Source organism: Anas acuta, chromosome 1, assembly GCF_963932015.1.
Source record: "Anas acuta chromosome 1, bAnaAcu1.1, whole genome shotgun sequence".
NCBI lineage: Eukaryota > Metazoa > Chordata > Aves > Anseriformes > Anatidae > Anas > Anas acuta.
Window position 1 is genome coordinate 102,695,328 of NC_088979.1, and position 27,104 is coordinate 102,722,431.

At 38.8% G+C, this 27,104-nt stretch overlaps 1 protein-coding gene across 23 annotated transcripts in view; it reads left to right on the plus strand.

Moving 5' to 3' along the window:
* NRIP1 (nuclear receptor interacting protein 1) overlaps positions 1–26,802 on the plus strand; it is a 148,469-nt gene extending 121,667 nt beyond the window's left edge. For 22 of the 23 annotated variants that reach the window (XM_068690609.1, XM_068690724.1, XM_068690596.1 and 19 more), the window contains one exon: positions 17,834–26,802. In XM_068690609.1, coding sequence (XP_068546710.1) covers positions 18,200–21,658 — 3,459 coding nt within the window. In that variant the 5' untranslated portion in view covers positions 17,834–18,199 and the 3' untranslated portion in view covers positions 21,659–26,802. Of the gene's footprint in view, positions 1–10,013; positions 10,380–17,833 lie in introns of those variants that run through there. The other variant, XM_068690757.1, reaches the window with a different exon arrangement.
* The last annotated feature ends 302 nt before the right edge of the window (positions 26,803–27,104 follow it).

Below are 27,104 nucleotides of genomic sequence, written 5' to 3' on the forward strand. Positions count from 1 at the left end.
TTGTATGTTTTACATGTAAATACAATATTTTCTTTCTTTAAAGAAAAATAAAGTAGTACCTTTACAAAATCAGTCATGAGCAGCCAGCCATTACTTCAAGATAATCCATTGTTGTGAACTACTTTACTACTGAATTGATCAAAAACACTTTCTTCTTCGTGATAGCTGACATATTTGTTTTTGTTCTATTGGCTAGTCATTCGTTGTAGTTTGTCATTACCATCTTTTGAAAGACAGCACACTTAAAATGGCCTACATTTACATTTTTAGGCTCTCGGCTGAGTGCTATGATTTTGCCTATTAGGATTCTCTGTATAGAAATAACATTGTGTTTCGGACATTCTCTTTATGTTGTCACAGTAAGAAAAACTTAAAATAGTCACTGCCCATTGATAGCAGTGTACAAAATCCCTTTGACTTAATAACCATGGGTTTTGATCCCAAATTCAGAAGTAGCTGAAGCCCCCTGCTCCTGCAGAGGATATAGTGTGTGAACTTATATTTAACAAGAGGAAAAAAAGTGCTGCTGACTTGTTTTAGTTAAGATTTTATTTGATCTGGTTATAATGATTAAAGAAAAAGATTTTATAAGCGGTAGAGGAGACCTAAGGTGATACTGAACCAACAACTGTTCACAGCAATATAGCTCAATGAAAGTGTGGAAAAGAAAAAAAAAGCATTAGATTTTTTGTGTTTGTAAACTTAAGCTATTAGGCTCCATGTAGACTTGGTTTGAAGTGTCAGATAAATACTACATACAAACTACTGTGTTTCTTTTCTTTAAATATTTTTGTTTGTGAAATGCCTTGCATATTTTCATGTGTGTTTCTTTCTTGACAAATGAGAGAAAGCAGATGACTATTTGCAGATGTTGAATGAACCTCTGGTACCTTTGATCTTGAATCATAATCATTGCTTGATTTATTTCTTAGAATCATAGTATGGTTTGTGTTGGAAGGGACCTTAAAGATCATTTGATTCCAAGCCTCCTGCCATGGGCAGGGACACCTTCCACTAAACCAGGTTGCTCAAAGCCCCATCCAACCTGAATTGCAACCTTGAACACCTCCAGGGATGGGGCATCTACAGTTTCTCTGGGAAATCTGTTCCAGGGCCTCACCACCCTCAGAATAAAGAAATTCTTCCTAATGTCTAATCTAAATCAACTCTTTTTTGTTTAAAGCCATTACCCCTTGTCCTATCCCTACGCTACCTGATAGAGAAATAGATACCTCAGGCTTTCCTGTAGGCCCCTTTTAGGTATTGGAAAATTGCTATAAGGTCTCTCTGCAGCCTTCTCTTCTCCAGACTAAACAACTCCGCCAACCTGTCTTCATAGGAGGGTTGATCATCCTTGTGGATCTCCTCTGGACTTGTTCTAATATGTCCACGTCCTTTTTGTGCTGGGGGGCCCAGAGATGAACTCAGGACTCCAGGTGGGATCTTAGAAGAGCAGAGCATGGGGAGAATCACCTCCCTTGACCTGCTGGCCACACTGCTTTTGATGCAGCCCAGGATATGATTGGGTTTTGGGCTGCAAGTGCATATTGCCAGCTCATGTTGAGCTTCTCATCAACAAACACCCCCAAGTCATTCTCTTCAAGGCTGCTTTCAATCCATTCTCCATTCAGTCTGTATTTGTGCTCTGGATTATCCTGGCCCAGATGCAGGACCTTGCACTTGGCCTTGTTGAACTTCATGAGGTTCTCACAGGCCCACCTCTAAAGCCTGTCCAGGTCCTTCTGGATGGCATCCCTTCCCTTCATTTGGACATTGAGCCACTGACTGCAACTCTTCAAGTGCAATCATCCAGCCAATTCCTTACCCATCAAGTGGTCCATCAGTCAAATCTGTGTCTCTCCAATTTAGAGACAAGGATTTCATGGGGGACAGTGTCAAATGCTTTGCACAAGTGCAGGTAGATGATGTCAGTTGCTCTTCCCCTATCCACTAATGCTGTAACCCTGTTGTAGAAGGACACCAGATTTATTTTTCTTTATAACATTTTAATGCAGTGAGAAGATTTCTCAAACTTTTACAGAACAGGAAAGATAAAAATTCCATTAAAAAAGAAAAAAAAACAAACTCCACTTTTCTCCCATTTTGTTCAAAGGGGTTAGAAAAGGGTTAGCAGAATTGTATTGCCCCAAGGTCTGAAACCTAGCTTAGTTTGATCTTAAACCAGTGACTGTTTTAAGATCGCATGAATCAGTATCAGAGCTAAAAACACTATACTGTTGTGCTGAGAAGCTCGCATGCAAGGCGTCAGGAGTGATTTGTGTGTGTCTGTAGTAGCTCAGGCAGTACTATAGCTGAAGGGAGTGACAATCTAACTCACATGAAGGATGTTGTTAAGAATGGAGCAGTCTTCTTAGCTGGCATTATTTCTCTCATCTTTTTCGTTTAAGGCCTATTCATTGGTAACTGAGCCAACCCAATCAAACAGGTAGAGTGCTGCAAATATAGTATCTGTACAAAAATTAGACAGAAAAATCAGTGAACAAATCTTGAAACAGGAACGAGATGAAGATGGATGTGTAATGACATAAAGGTTTTACTGGTGATGCCTGAGAGTCCCACATATGAGTTAAGCAGGTTAGTCCAAATGAGTTCTAACGAAAGCTTTATACCAACACGAACAGTCCTATTTATAGACATAGCGCTCTGTCTAAATATAAACTGCTGCCAGTCATGTCTAGACTAACATCGGAGCTGCTGGTGTTGAAAGTGGGGACTCAGAGTACAAGCCATCCTGTTCTTCAGATTGCAAGTTATAATGTAGTTACAGAAACTTTGTGATGGTATTACATGTTTGAACGTTATGACATTGTGTTGCTCAAGACTCCTCATCTTTCTCCTGTTTGTGTCAGAAGGTGTGTCTGGTGGACATGATCTGTACAATAATTATTCATCAGCATGTGGTTAAAGGCTTGAGAACTTATCAGTGAGTGAGTGAATGGATGGAAGATCAGTAAATGACCTCCATTGCTAACTATTTTCAGCTGCTGAGTTTTAATGAGTGTTTCAACTGTTGCTACTGTGTTTTAATCTGCTCACTTACTCAGTGTTCAGTATTAAAGCAGCTTTCTAGGAGGCAAGTGTCCTGATTACAGAAGAGGTTAGTCTGATTGTATTCTGCACAGACCTTATGTTACAAGGTTCTTCTTTTTTTTTTTTTTTTTTTTAATTGAGAAATATATGCTGTGCTCACAGCTAATTAGGTTAGATGAGTGAGTGTTGTGTTTGGCAGTGCACATTCAAATACACAATTGCTATATTAAGATAAGTAACTCAGAGTTATAAACTTGAGGTTCTGATTCTGTATCAGCGGTCTTACTACCATGTCCTATACTTCTGAGGGGGTTCTCCTTTCAAATTTGTGATTTAATATGTATTGAATAGAGTGAAAAAAAAGATGGCCAAAAGTGGTGTCTTCCACTTTGTTTTCATTTAATGCAAGAGGCATTCCTTAGTTTATTTGATAACCTGCCTAATATCTCTTGTTAACATAAATAAGCCCAGGTCAGCTGCTCTTAAAGGTGGGGAATACTTAAAACATGTAATGCACCAATGTGAAGAAAATGTGGTGGTATTTCTGGTAAGCACACTAAATAAATAAATAATGTAGGAGCTGTGATCAAATGCCAGCTCTTACATCAGTCCTCTTTGTAATCTTTCTTGCTGATCTGTGACCTTGACCTTGTGTATGTGTTTGTATGTCAAATCTATTTTTGGGATGGACAAACTAAGTTCAGTTTAATAGGATTTATACTGCGGCTTCAGGGGATGCCTCACTATAATATAAAAATAAAAGTAATTTGAATTATTTTCAGTGAGCTTTTCAAATTTCACAGTGACTGAAAAGAACATTGGAGATATATATGCATATATATAAATATTTAATTCTGTTTAGGAAATGCTTCTTAAAGGTATCTTCGTCTGAGTAGTGAACTCTTCAGTGTTCAGTAGAGACATTCTGTCTGGAGATGGTGGTTTCCGTCTAGAGAATCTCAGCAGTGGCAATGTTCCTTTTTGCTTTCATTTGACAAAAGTGTGGTTTGGCACTTACAGACGTAGGTCCTGCCCTCTGTCCTTCCCCACACCACTGCAGCAGTCACGCATCCCCACACGGAGAACTGTGAAACAACCAGTCAACAGCTTCTTTGGGGTTCACATTGGTGTCAATGAGGTCTTTAGTCCTACTTGTCCTGTAGGAGCTTTCTGTAGGAATATATGTCAATGTAAGGAAGGCAGCAGGAGTAAGCAGCTGAAAATCCATAGAGCAAGACAACGCTACGTGTTTTGTCAGTAGCTTCATGCTTAAATCAGACAAATTCCTGTGGAACCATATTTTTATATGCCTTTAAATGTGCAGCTTCTGAACTAGTCTGTTTTATTTATTATTAAAGTTCTTCATGGTGACTGAGGTTGACTCTTTTTTGTTCTACAGAGGGATGGGACTCACTAGCAGACAGTTAATGATTCACCAGTGCTGTGCATGTTCAGTAGGGTTCTTGAGAACAGGCTTAATTTTAGACATATCTAACATGGACGTGAAGCTGGTTTTGTAACTGACACTGTAGGCATATGGCTTTATAAAGGCTTAGTGAAGTTGTTGGTTTGACGTGTACTATGAAAGATGGTCCCAAATTAGCTAATGCTTACATGTAAGTAAGAGATGATAGGTTTATTTTTAATAGCTCTTTCATTTTGCTGGCTGCGTTCTTGCATGTGGAAAATCACACACTTAGAATCAATTCCACATCTATGTTGTTTTGTTTTATATCATCTTAAAACGTGTACCTATTTCAACTTTCTTGACATTAATGGAACAATCAGTAATGATAAACAGTTATTTATTGCTATTTTGTAATTATGTCCTTCATATAGCACTCACAAAAGACAGATATAAAACATATTAGTAAAAGCTCTATTCCACAACTTCATGACAGCATATCATCGTTCTGCTTAAAATGCTTGTCATTTTTATCAACATAAAATTTGAGAAATTACTTCAAAGTTCATGCCCTTGTATTAAGGGGTAGTTAAACACTTGCCCTTGCCAGCCTTCCACTGTTCCTACCACGATTTTGTTGCAGTGTATACAGAGCCATAGTTTGCTTTTTTTTTTTCTTGTGAAGTCAGTATTTTAACTGTTCCAATTTGACTCATGACTTAGGTCAATTTGACTCGTGGCTCAGGATGAGTAGCAACCCAGTTCCTGAAGTTTGAGAGTATCATTAATTGTCTATTCGTCTTTGTATACATCTGTGTGACTTAAAAGGCTTTTAGTGTTTTAGCTGGGGATTTGTTTTGAATGTTTGCAGATTAATTCTGGCCCACTGGTAAAATGAGGAATTTGTGACATTCTGTACAGGATGTTGATGGCTTTTTCTCTCCAGGTTTCACTAAAATTGGTTCTTAAGTTGTATAATCATTTCTGCTCGATTTTATTACTGCTTTAGAGAAAAAATATTTTTTAATTGTAATTGAACTACAAGAAACCCTCTTGTTAAAGCAGATTTTTCCTTTCCCACTTAATAGAAGTTATATGAGCTTTTTCTGTGTTCTTAGCCTTTAGAAACATGACCTATAAAAGGCTGAAGTCTCTCACTAACATAGAAACTATATTGCCCTTTCACTTAAAAAATAAATAAATAAATAATCACCCAGACTTTTAACATGGATTTATACTTTTTTTAAAAAACATATAATTGAATACTGCATGAGTGTGATCCACCTTACTGTGGAATTGCTGTGTGTGTTTTCTGTTAGTTGAAACCTATTCTGCTGAAAGTCATGAAAGTGGCTCTTATTCACAGCTAGCCATGGAACACATGGTCCCAAGTGGAACACAACCACTACTGGCAATAAGAAGTGTGCCTTACTTTTAATCAGGTGTAGCTTGGCCTTTGTGAAACCAATTATTGGTTAAAATAACATAAAATTAATTACATGACAAATTACTGAGCATGTGTGTACAGTTATACCACCAAATCCAAGGAATACACAATTTTATCGTAGTGCTGTGGAGAAATGGCTGTATCTTCAGATTCCTCTAACAAGAGGGAAGGTCAGAGATGTGTGGAAGTGCATTATCTGCATTGATCATAACTCAAAAGCATGATTGTCCTGAAGAGAACATTGATTTCTTCACTGTATATTAATCAAGTTTCATTCTTGGGGAACTGAGACAGTTAAATGTATAATCAGTGATGAGCATTTGTGGGGGTAGGGAGGAAGGGGCAATGGGAATCTGGTTGTCAGTTTTCTTTTAATTGCTTATTGCTATGAAAGTACCACTTTCATAGCAATAAGCAATTAAAGTTACAGAGAATGGAAAGATGCATCCTCTGTCTGTTGTGCTGTACCTACCTATGTATTTTGTTGCGTATCTATCCCTCTATCCTACAATCAGATCTTGCTATATTTTTTGTGCCCATTTGCTCTTGGTGTCTTGAATAGGAAGACTCAATTAACAAAGGCCTTTCTGTCCACTATACTTCTGAGCTTTGATCCAAATGCTACCAAAGTTAGTTGGCATTTACTGATATAGGCTACCTGGGATTTCTACCCTTACTTTGGAGGAAGGACTGTTTTCATTTTTCAGCCTTAACGTTTAGTTTCTGCCTATCCTGCATTCAACAGCAAAAAAGATCATTGAGCAGTATTTCATGAAACAGTTTTAGATGTCAAATACTCAGTTCCTTCACAGGTGGTATCTGTAGACTGAACATCTGTTCGCCTTCATAGTAGAACTGGCAAAGAGCGTGTTTCTGAGTTCATATCTAAATGACAGCAGATCCTGATCAAGAAATTAACTTGAAGACACTCTTTAGTTCTGTAAGTGTTGCAAAAAGAACTGTTCCTCCAGTAGTATTTATGAGAAGAAATTCTTGTGCACGAGTCTGTGCTGAGGAATTGACTGAAATTTCCATGAAATACTCAGTTACAAGTGTAAAATGAAAGTTGCGTGAATAAGGTGGGGTCTTCCGATACATAAGCATGATATTTCTGTGAAGTTCAATGCTTCTACTTACTAGATTAAAAAATACTAGTTTAAGGTAGGCTGACATGCGCTATGGTTTTAAGACTGCCTGCACACCGTGTGGAGGATTTTGCTGGGAGAGGTTGAATGCTGGAACCAGCACTGTGTTAGTAGTGATGCGTTGGAGCAGGCTGCCCAGCGAAGCAGCTGAGTCACTGTCCCTAGAGGTACTCAAAAGATGTGTGGATGTGGTGCTTTAGGGACATGGTTTAGTGGTAGACTTGGCAGCATTGGTTAATGGTTCAACTTGAGGATCTTAGAGGCCTTTTCCAACCTAAATGATTCTGTGATTCTATACCCTGCTTCCCAGGCTAAACTCTGTGGGCTTCCTTGCTGCCAGGCTAGACGTACTCTGGCACCCAAGCTATCTTGGCTGTCTTCTGTACACATCGGGCTGCAGAACGGGCATATCTTTCTCTCTGACAGCCACTGTTCTCAGATGGCTGTCATTTATGCTCTTACTGACCGCTCTCCTGGAGAGGCACACCTCCAAGTCAAATAAGGTTCCTTTCCAAAGAGCACTTCCCCAGGGTCTGTAAAAGTCACAGGTTAGCCAGCACAGCTCAGGCCTATGGTCTTTCATGTAAAAATACTTTGCCTCAGAGTTTGAGGTGTTCCAGATCCTGCTTCTCTCCTCCCATATGCGTAGATGTCCCCTATCTGCCCTGCTGCTTCCCTGAAAGGCTATCTGCATAAACATGAAAATCTCTCTGACATTTCCTCACCTCATTTAAACAGACAGTGGAAATATTATATTGCCTCTTGACATATTATGTATCATCCCAAAGCTCCACAATGCCGTGCGGTGGTATGGCATGGTCTGGGTGAGTCACAGATTCCCGGACTGTGGAGAAGCCCATGTGAAGTCTGAGAACGGAGTGACGCTGAGATTAGATGTCTGGATCCCCCGCTTCACACCCCACAGGGACGATGCATGAACAGCTGCCCCTTCCTTGTGTGACTGGGGCCACAGTTAACAGCTACACTCATTAGCATTTATACTGCAGAAGGCTTTAAAACAAAAGCCCAAGTAAACCTAACTAGTCCATACTTGCCAGAACAATTGGGTTATTTTTTGGTCCAATGGCCTGTCATATCTTATTCCCCTAGGAAAATAAACATTTCTTGTGTCTGCTGTGGTGTTGGTTCCGTGTTTAACACCAGTTTTACGTGACTTAAGACTTCTCAGTGTTTTGTGTGCTTTAATAAAATGCTATCTCTTTGCATCTCTTCAAGCTATCGAGTCAACTGTTATGGGACCAGTTCTCTGCAGAATTTTTAAAAAGCTGTTTAAGCAGCTGAAACTGTCAGAAGGTCGTGATGGGGCTGTTTTGGCATTCTTCCCTTCAACTCAACCCCCCTTCTCCTGCCTAACACTCTGAACAAGAGAAACCAAGGCCCCGCTTGTGTTTGGCAGTGCACAGCCTAACAAAGCAGCAGGGAAAAGGCTTTCCCGCCTCATATGCTTGTGAATACTTTGGAGCCCTGAAATTACTGCTGTTGTTAACCCCGCCACAACCCAAACGGCTATTTTGAAGAGCAGGCGGTGATCCGGCATGCAGCAGGACTGCTAGGTAGCACCAAGGGAAGAGCCCCGGGTGCACAGGGGCTCAGCTGCTTCTGCAGGGCCTGGGGAGCCCCTGGGGAAAGCCTGGCAGCACCTCCTCCTGCTGCAACATGATCCCCAGCCTGCCCTCTCCTGACAGGGCCTTTTAAAAGTGGTTGGCTATCCTTTCCATGTTTAAAATGTCTTTTGGAGTCAGTAGGCATGAACAACATGCCAGGTTGTTGGGAGGAAGCCTGTTTTTGCTTTCACAGTGGTATCCTACGATCACAGGGAACAAGTTGCATTTTTACAAATTTGTAGTGAAGAAGGCTTGTTGATTCCCAAGCTTTCTAGTGTGCAATTGTGGAAGAAGTCACCTGTTACTGATTTTTTCTCAGTAATCTGATTACATTTGCTTTTTTCTCCTTTAAAAAATAAAAAATAAAAAAAAATACATTTTCAAATGGAACCTTCAAAATGTCTTGACAGCCTGAATCAAACCTGTGAAGAGGTCTCAGCTGCTCCATTCATCTCAATAGATTTCTGAGATAAAGCGGGGATTTAGCAAAACACTTAAATACTTGATTCTCTTAAAGCACATGCTTAAGTACTGTTGAAGTACCTGCACGCTTGTGCAGCTCTGTGGGTTTGGTACAGTGGGTTGTTGAATCAGGCCTCTTTCACTGCTTATAACCTTAGCAAAAAGTCAACTGAAGTGCTTATACCACCACTCTGAATACATCCTTCCTGCCTGCTAAAGTCAAAGACAAATTGAGCTCAATACCAAATAATTCTGGGACAGCCACTCTCACTTTCCATGCTCACGTTTAGTTCACTGAATGATTCTCTTGCAATTTCCATTTCTAGTGCATCTAGGAATCTTTCTGTAGACCGTAACTTCATTGTGCTCTGCAGCATCTCACTGCTGACAGTTTATAAAGATCAGGAACCATCAAAAATCCTATGTAAAAGGTGCTTTCTTACAACTATTATTGAAGCTGTGGAGAAACCCACAGCCTTTAATATATTTATTCTCAATTATTTTTCTGAAGTTTGCATCTATTATTAATCAATCTGTGATAAATTAGTAGGGGTTTGTTCATTGTCCTTGAGAATTTAAAGAATCTACTGAGGAGATAAGGTTTCACAACTCACGGCATTGTAACATGGGGACAAATGGGGAAGGGGGGTTGGGTGAACATCCTTGTTAAAACAAAGATTTTGTAAGATACCACCCACCCACTGCAAGACATCCTGTTTTGCCCCCACCTGAACACAAGCACAATGCGTGATCACCAGAGGAAGAATAACGACCCCCAACAACAGACTGCGCAGTCTCAGGACAGGTCTCGACAAGTCGACAGGTCTCGACAAGTCGACAAATCGACAAGTCTCGACAAGTCGACAGGTCTCGACAAGCCGGAACTTCAATGCTGTAAAACAGCGACACTGGAAAGGGGAAGTTGCGTGCCGTGGTGGAGCGGAGACTCCCCAGCCGCCCAACACTGTTTTGCTTGTGTCTGCTTACTTGATTAATAAAATAATTTCAATAGACCAGTAAATTGTGTGGTCTAACTTATAACAATTTGGTGCTGTGACTCGGATGAAGGCAATCTGATTGAAAGAGCTTTGGAGGGGGCGCCCCGCTGATTTCAGTGGCCTTCGGTAGGACTACTTTCATTCAAATCCTTCACCGACGAACCCAAAATTAGACACAAGCAAATGAAACTGGTAAACCCCAGGCAACCTTTGTGCACGAAGCCCGAACGAAGACCCACGGGGTGGGTAAGTATAGGCCGATGATCCGTTCGGTTGGGGTTGGGTATCCCGAACACAACAAACAAGACGTCCAATTGCGGACGAAGCGAGTGTGGACCCCTCGGTAGTGCGGTTCCCACATCCCGCGAGGGACTGGGCCACGAAAAGGGGGAAGCGATCCATGCATGTGTGTGTGTGAAGGTGTTCCGTAAGATGGGACAGAAGAAGAGTAAGCTTTCTGGTCCCATGGGTGGGGTAACGTCTGATTTTAGGTCACACCGGGATTAATGTTTAAAAATTGGCAGGATTCCCCTTTTAGGCGGGGAAGGAATAAAGTAAAAATGATACATTATTGTGTTGAAGTTTGGGGTGGTAAACAGATTCGAGGAGACCACCTTTACTGGCCTGTATTTGGGTCTTTTGAAGATTGGGTTTGTCAGGCCTAAATATTTATGTAAACTCAAAGGAACCCTTTAGTCTGGAAGAAAGTGAGTATGCGCACCTCTGGATAAATTCAGATACGAGGATGCATCTATATCCTCTAAAAGAAAAAGGAGGGGAGGATAAAAAGAGAAAGGACTTGGAAGTCCCGACACCGCCCCCGCCCTATATTCCACCGCCCGCATCAACGGCTCCCATCCTTAATGGACTCCACGAATTAGCTAACCCAGGAGAATTGGAATCGTATCATGAAACACAGGGGCCGGTAACCAGAAGCAGGGCAAGAAATCAGAAATCTGCTTTAAGGGAGGGATTATATCCCCTACAAGAAATAGCGATGGGGGGACCCCAGCCAGGAATGGAATATGTGGCCATCCCCATTAACTCCGGGGATGTCCGAGATTTTTAGAAAAGGACAGGAGGAGGGTAAGTGAGCTTTAATGGCAGCTGGCATAATGTTTGCAGCTGCTGAGGAATAATTCTAACTGGAATAATAACTGCACGTTTTATATTGTATATATAAAAGCCCGGGCATTTTTGTTAAAGTACACTTTTATACATATGTTAATATGTAAATATGTAAATATAAGAACTGCCATTGAGGTGTATATCTAAGGGAACAAAATTTGCCCAGGCATATTATCGGCTCATCAGGTTTAAATGTCCTCAGTATAATTGTCTACAGGCAGTTAATTTACAGTGGTCTGATTTTACTTGTGTATCTATATATTGTGGATTTTGGAGGGATTGGGATTGACTAGTAAAGAGCTTCTAGGAAAACAGTGAAATATTAACCACTGTAGATTACAATAGGAAAGTTCAAAGCAAAGAAATCCCGAGGAAAAGCCCTCTAGGATGTATACTAACACATTGGAGGGATATAGTGGGGTGAGAGAGTACAAAAAGTAAAGAACTCTTATCAAATATTGTAATCAGTGGTGGCCACTTTATAAACAAATGGAACTATTAATTATAACACCATATTACAGTCAATGTTGTTTTTGTGGAAAGAAGGAAAATGGGATGAAATATGGTATATTGATTGATATGTTGTTTCAGTATCTTGGAGGGAAAAGGTATGGAATTAAGTTGGACTCTGACTGAGCCTTTGGTGCTGGTATTAGAAAAGTACAGGCTGGAGAAAGATAAAGGAAGTGTTAAAAGGGTTGCTGAAGGTGTTAAAGGTGTGGCATGTAGTATTTAACAGAGCTGTTTGAAATTGAATGAGCAGGGAAAGGTGATGTAGGCATTATCTAAGTAACAGTCTAGAAGTTTTGGTATATTTGCTGTGGTGTTTGGTCAGTTTCCCAAGCATCGGGGAGGGGGGAACAGCCTGCTCCACCAGGGGCCTCTCCAGCGGCCGCAGGGGGGCTTCGGCTCCAGCGCCTGGAGCGCTTCCTCCCCCTCCTTCTGCACTGACTTTGGTGTCTGCGGGGGGGTTTCTCACTCTCCCAACTGCTGTTGAGCAGCAGGTTTTTGTTTGTTTCTTTGTTTGTTTGTTTTCGTGGATGTGCTCTCACAGAGGCACGGACTGTATTGCTCATGGCTTGGCTCTGGGCAGCAGTGGGCCCCTTTGGGGCCAGATGAAATTGCCCCTTATCTACCACAGGGAGGTTTCTGGGTTTTTCTCACGGGGGCTGCCACTGCAGTTTCCCACTCCCACACCCCTCACACCCCCCGAACCCTGCCATCAAACCCAATACACTGGGGCAGTTAAGTCATTACTGACTTGTAAAGCATCAGGGATTAAATTAACTAATGAAACCGTAAATGTGATGGGGGTAGAAGGTACTGGGATAACAGTGCCACTTTTGGGGAATACTAAGCTGAGACCAGGGGATAAAATGATCACTGGGCAATTATTGTATGTATCCAAGGTGGATACTAACTTGTTGGGAAGGGATTTGATGATTAAATTGGGCATTCAAATAGTAATTTATTAGACTGGAATAACAGTGTTATTAATGGAGTGCTCTCTGGCCCTGAGAGCAAACATACATGTATATTTACCTCTGACTGGAAAGACCCTGAAATGGGGGCGGAAGCAACAATATAGGTGGACAATTTTACCTCAGGGGTTTACAGGGCCACCTATTTATTTGGGTAAATTCGAAAGATTTTGGAGCAATTACAACCTCCCAAGGAGGTATTAATGTTACAAATATGTGGATCATTTTAAGGAAAATCGATACTCCCTGATGGGAGAGAAATGCTGAATAAAGTGATAATGAGGCAAATATTAACTGTTTTACATCAGAAGAGTCATTGGGAGGTGCAAGCAATGTGTGATGTCGACAGGTCTCGACAGGTCTCGACAAGCCGGAACTTCAATGCTGTAAAACAGCAACACTGGAAAGGGGAAGTTGCGTGCCGTGGTGGAGCAGAGACTCCCCAGCCGCCCAACGCTGTTTTGCTTGTGTCTGCTTACTTGATTAATAAAATAATTTCAATAGACCAGTAAATTGTGTGGTCTAACTTATAACAAATCTGTGAAAATACAATACAGAAAAGTAAAACCAGAAGTCAAAGACCCTGCCTGCAGTACAGCAAGTAATTGGACCCCACGATCCCAAGCTGCCACTGCAATCACTGTACTGTATTCCTCAACTCTGTAACGATTAAAATAACTTTCTAAACCATTGCTTGATGTGGTGAGCTGTATCCACTACATTTGGGAAGATGAGAATTGGCAGGCAGTGAGCTCTAGTGAGAGACTTTCTCTTCTAACCATTAAGATGCTGAATTCATTAAATAATTAAAGATTTTAGTTTCGCATACCAGTTTGATTTCAGCTATACAAATTCATGTTTTGATTTCAGCTCAACTTAAAATTGGAAAATAAAATTAACACATGAATTTAATCACCATTAAAGGACTCCGGAATGCAATTAATAAAAGCATTTCATCTGTGTGTATATACACATCTCAAACTCTGTATTGATCATTTTAACAATGTGCGTAAGTTTAGATAATATTTTAATGAGTGTTCGTGTGGGAGATCTGCTAGCTATTGTCAATTTACTAGATGTAGTAAATATTTAATAGTTACTGTAAGATTTTTTCCGTGATATCTTGAATTAAGACTACAGAAAATACCTCTACAGTATAGAGTTTTATGAGTTATCTCTGTTAGAATATGCAGTTCTCCTGCCTGAATAATACCAGTCTAGCATTGTTAATTTGTGAAGTTTAGGGGGCTAAAGTACAGAGATTTATCTGGAAATGCTAGTCAGTAATATCAGAAAAATGACTTAAGGATGCAATTTGGCTACTTTAAGTTGTAAACCGATTTTAATTTCTTAAATGACAGCAACTGATTGTCTATTGGTTAACTGTGAAAGTACAGCTTTAGTGCCTCTGTTTAGTTTTTATAGATGAGGCATTCATCAATTTTAAAAATAAATGAATGAAAAAGTGTGTTGTGTGTACACACAAGGGAAAATGCCGTTGGCTCAGATGTTGTGGTTTTAACCTGGAAGATGTGTTCTCAATTTTAATTATCTTTTGAAGTACTAATACTTTATAGTAACTAAAGCATCTTAGAGTTTATTGTTATCGTTCCATTGAAATCTTTGCAACTGATAAGTGTATCTGTAGTTTGCAAACATAGAAGAGCTCCAACAACAGCAAAATTATAATTAATATTCTGGACAGCCATGGTTTCTATAGTTCAGTGTATGTTTTAATATTCTCTTATTTTCCTACTTTTCTCACAGTTTCTTCCTAGGCATTTTTTAAAAAGATGTAGGACTGATTTCCCATGGTATGCTCCACTTTGGGAGTGTCTCCCCACGTTACAGCTTTTGTGCTGTTAATCATGCTGCTGCTTTAGTTCTGTCTAGGTAAACATGACTTAATGAGCTGTGATCGGTTTGTGTTCATGTAGATTCTGAAAATAGCCTCAGAAAACAAGCATTTTATTTATTTGTAGGATATGAGAATCTGTGAAGGGTTGGAACAACAACAACAACAACAAAAATAGTTCATATACAGTAGTTGCATGGTGAAGAAAGTATATCAAATTTATAGTTCCTCAATTCTTTCTCAATAGTTACATGCAATTTTTAGGTCTAGAGATTCATAGTTATTAGATGCTAATTTTAGAGGTTCATTGCAATAAGTCCTTACTGAGAAATTAGATGTATTTCTGTAGGGCTTTCCACTTCTCTCCACCCCATTCCTCCCCTCTCTCTCCCCCCTCTTCATTTCAGGTAGTTTCTGGAATAATATTTAATAGCACGTTTCAGTGGGTCCAGGGAATTCCTTGGTTTAGTCTATATGTTTTAAAAGGGTTGCTGAATGATTGCCTTTGTGTCCAGCTAAACATTAATTTCCAGAGCTGGTTCTGTTTCCACTTGACTACGCTTTAGATCAGATAGAGAATGAAAAGCATACTACGTTCAAAACTTACTAGAAATGCATAGTTGTGAGATTGCTTTCAAACCCTGAAATTTACTATCAGGCTTCCCATCACAAATAAAGTGTAAGTTTAGAGATGGTTTTCATTGAAATGTAATTTCTGATTCTTGACAGGTGACTTCATCACATTTGTGTGTTGCACGTTAGGCTGTGCAGTGTTTTATAATGCTGTTATTGCTGTTGCAGCACTAGATCAGAACAGATTCTTTAAAGTGTTTGGTGATGTCCTATTCCTTATGTTAACATGCTTTTCAGATTTAATTCTGTTTAATGAAGACTCCCTTGCATCAGTCTTCTGTAAAATTATGAATATTTCCTGGGCCTTTAGGAATTCCAAGCAAACAAACAAACAAAAAACATAAAAGTGGCAAAATGCTACTTAGAGTACATCCTTAGAGCCTGTACTGGCTCTGTGTCATCTGCAGTAGTCTTTTTGAGAACCTGAGGGATTTGCATAAATGCTTTGTCTTTTTTTTTTTTTTTTTTAATTTTATTTTTTTAATTACCCAGAGCTGCAAATAATAATGTCTTAATGGTGCATTTAGTTGTGACTTTGACTTAAAGGTAGCCTGCAAGGCACAACACAGTGAAAGATATGCAATTTTATTTTCTTAAACACAAAATACAAGGTATCAGTGCTATTTGCTCCTTTATACAAACAGCATGCTGTGAACTTAATTCCATTTTTAAATGCAAAAATGTAGCTGCAGATAAACAATTTATTTTCGGAAGCTCAAAAACTTCATTTTCTAGATACAGTGCATTCCCAAATATTTGAGGAAATAATCTTAATTTTATTGACGTTACACTTGCTGGATACCTGATGTATATACATCAGAAGCATAATGTATTTGTTGGAGTTTCTGTTCAAGGATTTGAATTTTTTGTTATTTAAACCACTTTAGATTGAAACTTTGTAAAGTCCACCCAGAGACGTACGGGTTTTTGAAGGAACAGTGAGATGATAGGTAATTTCTAATTAGACAAATCCAAGTTTGAGTTATATTTGAACAAACACAGTGTCTTCTGCAGGTAATTATGTAAGTGCTGGTCAATGTACACTTGTATTTTTGAGAGAAACGTTGAGACCTTAGTAATAGCTACCAACTTTTAATTTGATATTTAGGTACATGAGGTATACGTATCTACACTACAATGAATTGCTGGTGTTTTAATTCTGTGATTTTGTTTTGTCTTTTTTTTTTTTTTTCAGAGAGTTCTTAATTTTTCTCTAAACCACTTAAAATGTAATAAGAATGTAGCTATGTATTTGTACAGAGGGGTATATGAACTTATGAACTAATATTATGGCTGTGTAGCTGTTCTGATTCTTTACTTTTTTCATACCTGATATTTTTCTGACTTCTAGTTGTCTCTAGCTTTTGAATTAAAAAAAAAATAATCCTCCAAGAAATCAATCATAAAACATTCATTTACTTCCTTTAAAGATGCATGGGTTTCACCTGTGTATGTCAGTTTGGAAACTTGTATTTACAAGTTTAAACGTGCTTTTAGTTTGTGAAAGAGAATTGCAGAACTAGATACGTTGAAAGACACTAAGCTGTTCACATATTGAATATTTATACCAATTTAGAAAGAGGAGGAGTAGGCATGTGTGCTATAATGATTTCAATATTGAACTGTGTTGAACTGTTCATGCTATCGTTGACTGGTGTAATAGTAATATAACTTAAATCCTAAAGAGATGTGTCTAACATAAAAGCCATTGTTTTGTTTTTCAAAACAGCTTTTTATAGCATAATGTCTTATTCAAGGAAGTATTTTGTAGAGATGTTCTACAAGAATTGCTTTGAAAATAGTAGTCTTCAAGGAAGGCCTGTTTTTTCACCATTTTACATTTAATACATGGAAATGATGTAAAAATAAATATCTTCCAACAAAGATCTACCAAGAAGCATCATTTTCTCCATTTCTATTGCCTTTATCTTCTAATAATAACAGTTTTAAATAATAAAGATTTCCTCCATGCTGTACTATCATGCCAAGTTTTGCATTACTAGATAATCCTGGGCAGCAGCGGCAATTTGGTTTTTAATTCTGGTAGTATCATCTACCTGCTAAACAGAAGTGTGGTCATACATGTTGCTACTTATTTTGAAAACAAGTATTTGAAACAGATTCAACATGAACCTAAACGCTGCCTTCAGGCATGCCTTTTCCCATTAATTCTCTTCTACAGCAATTGTGTTCATACCTGTGTATTTACATAGAAAGAAGAAAGATCAATGCAACTGTGAAATAAAATTTTGTATTTTTTTCTAAGCAATATTTAGATTTTATTTCCATGGTTGCCATTCCCTGTTTTGAACTGTAGGGTAGAGAAATTCAATGAGCATGGTAGCTATGCTTATAATAGTGAAAATGATTGAGACAGAAAACTTTATGTAGAATTTGAGTTTAAAGTAGATAAAGTTCTTCAGATTAGATGGCATGGACTCTCTGCTTTACTCAATTATTAATGTATTCCAGCATGTGGTTATCACTGAAATATCCTGTATCTTTCTAAAATGGTATGTTAAAAAAAAATCTGATGCAATTTATTTAGATCTTACCCTAATTCTTTTTTCTTGACCACTGTTTTTTGTCTTTGTTTCACTTAGGAATTCTATGTGCTTGATGGAGATGGAAAAAGATGAAAAACAAACTGGATTCATGGAGAAGGGTGAAGAAGGCAAATACTTAATGGAACTTCATTACCTTAGAAGCGTGTTCTAAATACTCTTCCTAGACATCTTTCATAAATATTCAATATATCAACACAGTGACATGATTGGAAATCTGGCTCATCAAACAGTATACACTGGAAGAAGCCTACTTGGAATGTGACTGTATTGTTTCTAAGAGTTTGTGAGAAAATGCTATAGACATCTACCTATTATTTATTAACTCTGCATCTCAATTCAGCTGCAGCAAACTAGTCTTTGAAGTGAATAGAAACAGAGCCCTTTTGGATACTTTTGTTGAACATGACTCATGGAGAAGAGCTTGGCTCTGAGATGCACCAGGATTCTGTTGTTCTAACTTACCTAGAGGGATTACTAATGCATCAAGCAGCAGGAGGCTCAGGTACTGCAGTTGACAAAAAGTCTACTGGGCATAGTGGAGAGGATCAAAACTTTAAGATTTCTGGAAATATACTTCCCAACTGTCAAAGTAATGGTCCAGTTCTTAACACAAATACGTATCAGGGATCTGGCATGCTGCACCTCAAAAAAGCAAGACTGTTGCAGTCTTCTGAAGACTGGAATGCAGCAAAGAGAAGGCGGTTGTCTGATTCCATTGTGGATTTAGATGGAAAAAAGGAAGCGTTGCTGGCTGGCATGGTTGAAAATGTGCCTAAAGGCAAACAAGATAGCACATTACTTGCCTCTTTGCTTCAGTCATTCAGCTCTAGACTGCAGAGTGTTGCTCTGTCACAGCAGATTAGGCAGAGCCTTAAGGAGCAAGGATATTCCCTTAGCCATGATTCTTTACAGGTGGAGAAGGATTTAAGGTGCTATGGTGTTGCATCCAGTCACCTGAAGACCCTTTTGAAGAAGAGCAAAGCAAAGGATCAGAAGTTGGACAACAGCCTGCCTGATATAACAAAGAACCTGCCCAATGAGAGGTTTATAGAATCTCCTCATGCAGTGCAGAGTGGACCTAAAGTGATAAATGAGCCACTGTCCTGTGCTGCAAGATTACAAGCTGTTGCAAGTATGGTAGAGAAACGATCCAGTCCTGCTGCTTCACCAAAGCCCAGTGTAGCATGCAGCCAGCTAGCTTTACTCCTTTCAAGTGAAGCTCACTTGCAGCAGTACTCCAGGGAACATGCTTTAAAAGCACAAAATGCAAATCAAATAGCAAGTGAGAGACTTGCAGCTATGGCCAGATTACAAGAAAGTGCTCAGAAAGATAGTGGCCAATTCAATTTAGCAAAAGGAATGACAAGCCATCTCAATGGTCAAACAGGATCATCAAACAAAACGGTATCAAGCAAAAGCAATATGGCACCATTTCAGAGTTCAGTAGGAATCACGCATTCGCCTCCCAAAAATGTGGGATTCAAAAGTACTTTGGAAAGGAGGAGTAATGTGAAAACCTCTCCCAGCAACAGTTTGCTCTTACATCTTCTGAAAAGCCAGAATACTACCAAACAATTAAAAGTGCATGAAGAGAGCAGCACACCGACAACTATCGATGAGTATTCAGATAACAATCCTAGCTTTACCGATGACAGCAGTGATGACGAAAGCTCCCATTCTAACTGTCTTCCCATAGACTTATCCTTTAAACAGAGGACAGATAAACCAGATGCAGGTCCGCCTGCATCATTGGATAACTTGACTCAGTCTTTGCTTCATAGCTGGGACCCAAAAGTTTCCTGTCCAGAGAACAAGGAAGACAAAGACACTCCAAAGGCATCTAAGCTGAATCCCCATCAAAAAGTAACACTACTTCAGTTGTTACTTGGGCATAAGAGTGAAGAAAAGGTTGACAAAGGTAATGAGCCTCAGGGACCACACAGTGCAGCTGATGTGGCAAAATTCACTGTACAGACTGGTAAAAGGACTCCTGTTACTGACAGTCCCAGTGCAAATCGAATGACTCCACTAAGCACTCCACCTTTGCTTGCTTCTACAAAAGCAGACTCTCCTATAAATCTCTCTCACCAGTCGTTAGCCATCAAGCGTAACTCACCACCATATGCCTGCAGCATCCAGCCAGACAGGCTGGTGAATCCTGCATCTAAACATTTGATAGACCTTTCTAAAAGCAAAGAAATTCAAGGAGCCAAGCTGAGCAGAAATGATAGTCCACAAAACTCTTCAGCTTTCAGTGCCAGCAAGCTGTTGCAGAATCTTGCTCAGTGCGGTATGCAGACTTCCATGTCAAGTGAAGAACAAAGACCTAGCAAACATCTGTTAGCAGGGAACACAGATAAACCTGTAGGCTTGATTGATAGATTGAACAGCCCTCTGCTTACAAATAAATTGAGTACGCATGAAGAAAATAACAAAATATTCAGTTGTCAGTCTGTACCCACTGAACAAGGACTTCCAGGTTCGGAAATAGAAAATCTCCTTGAAAGGCGCACTGTCCTTCAGCTGCTTCTGGGAACTCCCAATAAAGGTAAAAGTGAAAAGAAAGAGAGGGTGCTTTTAAGAGATGAAGGTTCTCAGGAACAGACAGATAAGGCTTTGAATGAGCAAATATTGACAGTGAAAATAAAAACTGAACCATCTGAAGAATCAGATGTTCCTTATAATTCAAATGCACAACAAATAAGAGAGTGCAAGGGTAACAAATTTCAAGGATTTATTCATTCACTGCAGAGAAACACAGCTGCTTCTCCAGCATCTGAGGAGATGAAACCTGAGCCTCTTTCACCTCAAGATTTTTCTTTTTCCAAAAATGGTCTGCTAAGTAGATTGCTGAGACAAAATCAGGATAGTTACCCTGCAGATGAGCTGGACAGAAGTCACCGAAACAATGAGCTAACACACCTGGAATCAAAGAGTCTTTGCACAGTACCGAAGAAGAGGAAGCTTCATGCTGAGCCTTTGGAAAGTCCGTTAAAAAAGATGAAAACTAATGTGTCTGATGCTGCAAACAATCATGTTTCTCCTACAGAGGCACTGTATGGACCTTTGCTAAATCAGCAAGAACTGAAATTCAGCAGAAGTGATTCTGAATTTAAATATGCTGTAAGTCATGGTTCAAATAATGAAAGTGAAAACAGGAGTTGGTCTAGAGATAGTAAAGGCTTTAATGTGTTGAAACAGCTGCTTCTCTCAGAAAACTGTGAGAGAGATCTGTCACAGCATAGGAATAACTTACTAATGGAAGGCAAGAAAAGAGGAAATAAAAGCAATGCAACAATTAAACCCGAATTCAGCATTTCTTCAGTAAACACATTAATGGGAAGTCCTGTGCAACAGAGCAATTGTGTAGATCACAGAACATTTCACTATCCAGTAGTGGTGAAAAGTCCTGCCAGTTCCCCCTTTCCTGAACATTTGGGGAGTACAGTATCTAGGCTTGAATCTGACCAGTTTAGTGTGTGTCCTGTGCCCAGTGAGAAAGGTCCCATCAGATGGGTTATCACAGGTATGGACAAGAATGATTATGAAAAAGACTCTCCAAGACTGACCAAAACCAATCCGATATTGTACTACATGTTACAGAAAGGCGGCAACTCCATTAGCAGCCAAGAAGCACAGGACAAAGAAATTTGGAATGAATCTTCATTTACTGGTAGTTCAACTCATGTTACAATCAAAGAGGAGTTAACATCTGATGCAGAGCTTGAAACTCCTTTTAATAACTTAAGAAGCCCTTACAACAGCCATATGGGGAATAAGACCTCTCATCAACATGGTGTGAATGGTGAAGTGCATGGACTTCTGGAAAAAGTGCTAACAATCAAAAAAGAGCCAGAATAAACTACAGTCTCATCGATGAGTTTACAATCAGTGGTTTTGAATCTTTGTTAAAAAAAAAAAAAAAAAAAGAAAGAAAAAAATAAAAATGAATACGAACTTGACTACTGTACAAATTGAGCATGATTTTAGAAACGCATGGCCTAATTGAAACATATTTTCATTTGATAAACTTTTTATTTTTCTGGTGATGTTATTTAAAATACATGTAGATAAAATTTGCTTTACAATAGATCGTCACAAGGAAGTTAGGTTGTAATTTGTACAAGACATCTCTGTATGCATCAAAATAAGTTATGAGTACTCTTTGATCAGAGTCTTATTTGGATCTGCAAGTCTTTGGTATAAGATAAAGTGTAAGCGTACAGCCTAGGTGGTGGTAATGCTGCGTTTCCTCCCTTTCCTGTAAAATAATCCTTATTTTTGGAAGCCTGAGCATAGAGACAGTGTACCTTTTTTTTGAATGTTTAATAAGTTTTGTGAAATTTTAAGAATAACTTTAAAGAAATGGAGCAGTCCGTCCAAGGTATTAGCTCGTCACACAGGGAAAACCTGTGCCAGTGTTAATAACTGAACTGCACTGAAATGTAATTTTTAGTGCTTCCAAATTTTATTTTATTTTTAAACCTTGTTTGTGGTCCTGCCAGAATAGCGGTGTAAAATCTATTTTTCTTCTTTGCCCTGCTTTTCACAAAAGCCTTCCTCAAATCCTTAGCTATAGTTAAGAGTTCCTCATTACGATTGTTTGCTTTTTTTTTTTTTCTAGGTTTTTATATAAAAGGCAGATTTTCATATATTGTGCAAATACTACATGAGTCTTTTGTTGGTGCATTCCTGTCATTTCCCTCCTTAACAGGGGAAAGTCAAAATGCCTCTTGGAGTACTGCATTTCAGAAAGCTTAGCACATAGATTTTGTGAGGAAAATGGTGGAAAGTTTGTGAAACAGCTAATCAGAATTGTTTGTTTAGCATCGTCTTGCTTCTTTTAACGAAGAATACCATCCGCACTAAAGCAGCACATCAGGCTTCCACTCAAATATAGAATAGGATTTTAATGAAAAAATGTGTTGGCCTCTTCCTACAACTAGGGGAAAAAAATCCATATTCTGCCAATATTTACTACTCTCCGAACAGCTGATGCACAGTTTAATGCACTGCCTTTTCTCTGCAGAAAACTTGGTATCAGAATAATTTTTCAGGTTGCACTGAGGATAAAATTGTAGTTTTGTCATGTTTTGTAATGGGTAGTGGGACATGTCTCAGAAATTCTCCTCTGCCCTTTTCATCAGTCCCCACCTGTGCTGTGATTTGTAACATCTGGCAATATCAGCCTGAGATGGGAATAACTGAAAATTGCAGTCAAAGCGGAGACACCTTAAAAGAATTGCTGACTGGGGAAGAGCCAAGCAGCACTGTTAACACTGTCAGTGTTAACTCCATTTGGAGCCCTTACTTCTCCCGGGGGAGGAGGAGGACAAAATCTGGTTCCTCTAAATTATATGCTTTAAAAGTTTTACTGAACTTTTAACTCCTCTGAAAGAATGTTCTCTGTAGGTTTTAATTTCATTGATAATTCCCTGTGCTATCAGAAAACAGCTTAATAGCTGGCTTGCACAGATAATGAAAGCTGCACTCTTTGTAATGTTGACCATTTTCACCATTGAGAGCTGATGACATGACAAAACTCTGCTATTTCTTGTTTCACTCAAGTTTGCAGAGATGAGTGGTGGGGCATTTTGCTCTCTTCCTTCCTGGTTTTGTTTCAGAGACACTTTTCCCAGCCTTCGGGCTCACCTAGACAGAGTGAGCTGTTGTCCCCTTCTCACCCTCTGCCCACTGCCTAAGATTAGTTTCCCTTCTTTCCAGTGCAGTCCCTACTGAAAAGGACTTCTGCCTGCCAGCTGGAAAATGCACCACAATTCTGTTTAACCCTCCTGGGGATATCTTCTTTTAGGGAACACAAATGTTTGGCAGTATCCAATATAAAACATTCCCCTGGTTTATATGAGAAATAACAGAGCAACTTAAAGATATATTTTTATGTTATTTGGGTGAAGCGTAATATATTAATGGGCTGTACAAAGAAGATTTATATTTTAAAGCCTTCATGCAAATCTAATATCACTTTAAATGTCATTGTCTGAAGAGTATTATAGAAATAAATTTTGTCTTTAATATTTGCATTTATAAGTGGCCCAATGACAATTCAGATGTCTCATAGAATAGTCATTAATGATATAAAGTATATTTTGCATTGACAGTGGAACTGAATTCTTTTTATATGAGTCAACCCAACAGAAGTATTAAAAAAAAAAAAAAAGAAAAAAAAAGATGGCATTTTCCATCCATTAAACATCTCTTAAAGTCTTAATCGATTATTTTTCTTGAAACAACATGTATATAGCTAGGAAATATATACAATATAGAATAATAGATGCTCCCCGGAGTAAACACAGGGCTATAATTTGTTTGAAGGGCTCCACAGAAAAATGCAGCTTAAATGGAGGTGAAATAATCTGTGAAAATTTCATCAAAGCAAGGTTCAGATGAAAAGTAGGGAAGAGAGTCTAACCCTAACAAAAAGTAATATTGGAGTCTAGGAGTGTGCTTTACCTATGTATTTATTCTATGGTAGTCTGTTGTTATAATATATACTTTGGAACATTTAATTTTTAAAGTTTTTAAATTTTTTTAAAGTTTTATAAAACATTTAAGTTAAAATGTTAAGTTTGACCAGTTAATGATTTAGCTTTCTTTTAAGTGGTGTTAATGAAAGGGTATTACAATTCTCACACATCTTTAAACTATAATACACAAGAATTTAATTGTAGGTCATGCTGTTCATAGAGGAATCTTGCCTGTTGTGGTCACTGCAATCTCAAAGCAGTGTGTAGCATAACGATGAGGCCCTTGAGAGGGAAGGGCATGCTAACTTAATGCTCTTCAGTTGGCTGCTAAAAGGGCAACAGTCTTCTATGTGAAATTCTCCAGCATCACCTGTGTTACCGCCCCCTAGGGAAGAGAGTTCTTTTTCAAAATCTGCTCCATCCACATTTACAGCCTTCAAACCTGAGGACTGAAGGCTTTTTCATTATTTTTTATCTTGTAGCTTGGGTGAGTGAAAAGGAGTCACAGTTGTCATCCTTGGGATATCTTCCCTCAGTTCTTCCATCAGAAAAGGGAGGTGCGGGAGCTGGGTTTGCTGCCCCAGCAGAAGAACTGGTAGGGCTTGCCAAGTTTTCCCAAGCAACCCAAAAGATCCTTGATTTCCCCCCGTCGCTGCCACAAACCAAGGTCATTTGTTGCATAATGCTCTGTGTTCTCATCAAATCTGGTCTCCTTGGTTCAGTAGATACTTACTGCTAGAATATGTGTTTCAGCTGTGCCCAGTATGCTTCCTCAGCCTGTGGGAGTGGAGGCTTCAAAATAAGTCTGCTATCTTAGGTTGAGGTTGCAGCTAGGCCTTTAGACTGTAGATGTGAAGACGAGCAGGGCTGTGTCAGATAAGGGGAGCAGTAGCAAGAGGTGCGGCACTGTTGGGTGCTGTTGTGTGACCTCCCCATCCTAGGAGCAGGGAGGGAGGAGAGGAGGTTGCAATGCAGTAGTAAACGGGGGAGACTTCTGGAGGAAAGCTGCCTCCACCTCATGGAACAGTGAAGAAGTGAGATAGGAATATGTCTATGCCACACCTAAAGTTGTAGCTGCAGCCCCTTGAGACTTGTACCGGAATTAGCTTGAACCTTTCTTAACTCTGAGTAGTTGCAGCAGCAGTGATGCTAAGTGCCCGATGCCTTGCTCGAGGTTGGATCTCCAGGCTTGTGCTGCTTCATCTGCCATGTCACTGCAGTGCTCAAACCAGATAGGTCTGGGGTTTGACTTGTAATTCCCACACAGATATGCCTTTTGTTTCCAGAGGGAAGTGTAAGGGACTGAGGTAACCAGATTTTTAGCATCTCCTCTGCCACAGTGTGAGGCAGTGATAGGGGGGTGACACACAACTGCAGAATAAAAGCTGTGTTGCTGGAGGGCTTCTCCGCTGATACCACTTAACCTGTCAGCGCGGTTTGAGAAGTTTATAAACACTGTCAGATCAAAAGGGAATTCAGCCATAACTTTCACTTTTCTTAGCCATTTTCTCTTAGTAATATTTTTAAATTTTTGATTTACAAATCTTTTTAAAAGAAAGAGATGAATGGTTTAAATTTTCCCTGTTAAATGTTGGTGAAAGTATTACAGCTCTCATTGACATCAGTGACATGATATTACCGGTTTGTTCTCTGCAACATCTTACAGAGGAGTAAACTGGTAAGTATATATTATATATATTTATATATAATGTAAATATATTGACTTGTTACACCTATAATATGTTGAAATTGGTTTTTAAAAGGTGATGTAAATAGTGGTTTCCTTAATGAAAAATACATATTTTGTATTGTTCTAATGCAAAGGAAAAGAAAAACCTTTTAATCTTTTTTGTTTTGTTTTGTTTTTTTTTGTTATGTATATTCCATGTATAAGTGTAAATATGATCAAATAGGTTTAAAAACTTTTGCATGTATGTATACAGTTGCAAGTCTGGAAGAATGTATAGAAAAATACTTTTATTTAAAGTTGTGATAACCTGCTGCATGAAAAGTGCATGGGGGACCCTGTGCATCTGTGCGTTGGCAAAAATGTCTTAACAAGTCAGGTCAGTTCAAAACACAACAGTATTCCACTTCTGGACATGACTTCTGCTGTGGTATTTTAGCTTTGTGAAAGAATGTGCTTCAAAACAAAAGGGTCTGGGAAAAAAAACGCAAAACTACTTTTAAAACATGAAGTACTCATACAACTATAATCAGTCACGTAAGTTCAGGATTCCATTTTACGTAATTGAAATATTGTACCAGGACTGTTCCATTGCTGTAAAACAAAGGAATATTGATTTTTCATTGCCGTACATAAGAATTTGGGATTTTACCACAACCAATTTTATTGTGATGTGTTTTCAGTAATTTATCTAACTGGTCTCATTTTTTATTAGAAATTAATTTCTTCATGTGATGTCACAAAACTGTACATACTGCAGTGTGAAGTTTTTTTAAATCTTTCAGTGTTTACTTCCTGCAGAAGATTTGAATAAATGAGAAAAATGCATTGTCTTGATGGTTTTTAAATCTGCTTTATTTCATGGGTATGTTCTGTTATTAGAGTGCTAGGGGGCTTTATGCATCAGTGCTATTAATATAAATTTCTGACAACAAAAATATCTCAAGGAACTTAGGGGGATGTATTCTTCAGCAAGGCTACTGACTGGAAACAGAATCAAGGAGCTGGAAATGAAACAATCTAAATCAGATTAGCAGCTTTACTTTACAAAGCACTCCATTATGTTTTATTCAAATATCCTGCTCCTTATTAACTTGAAATCAGTGACCATAAACTAGAAACCTTTAAATGGAAT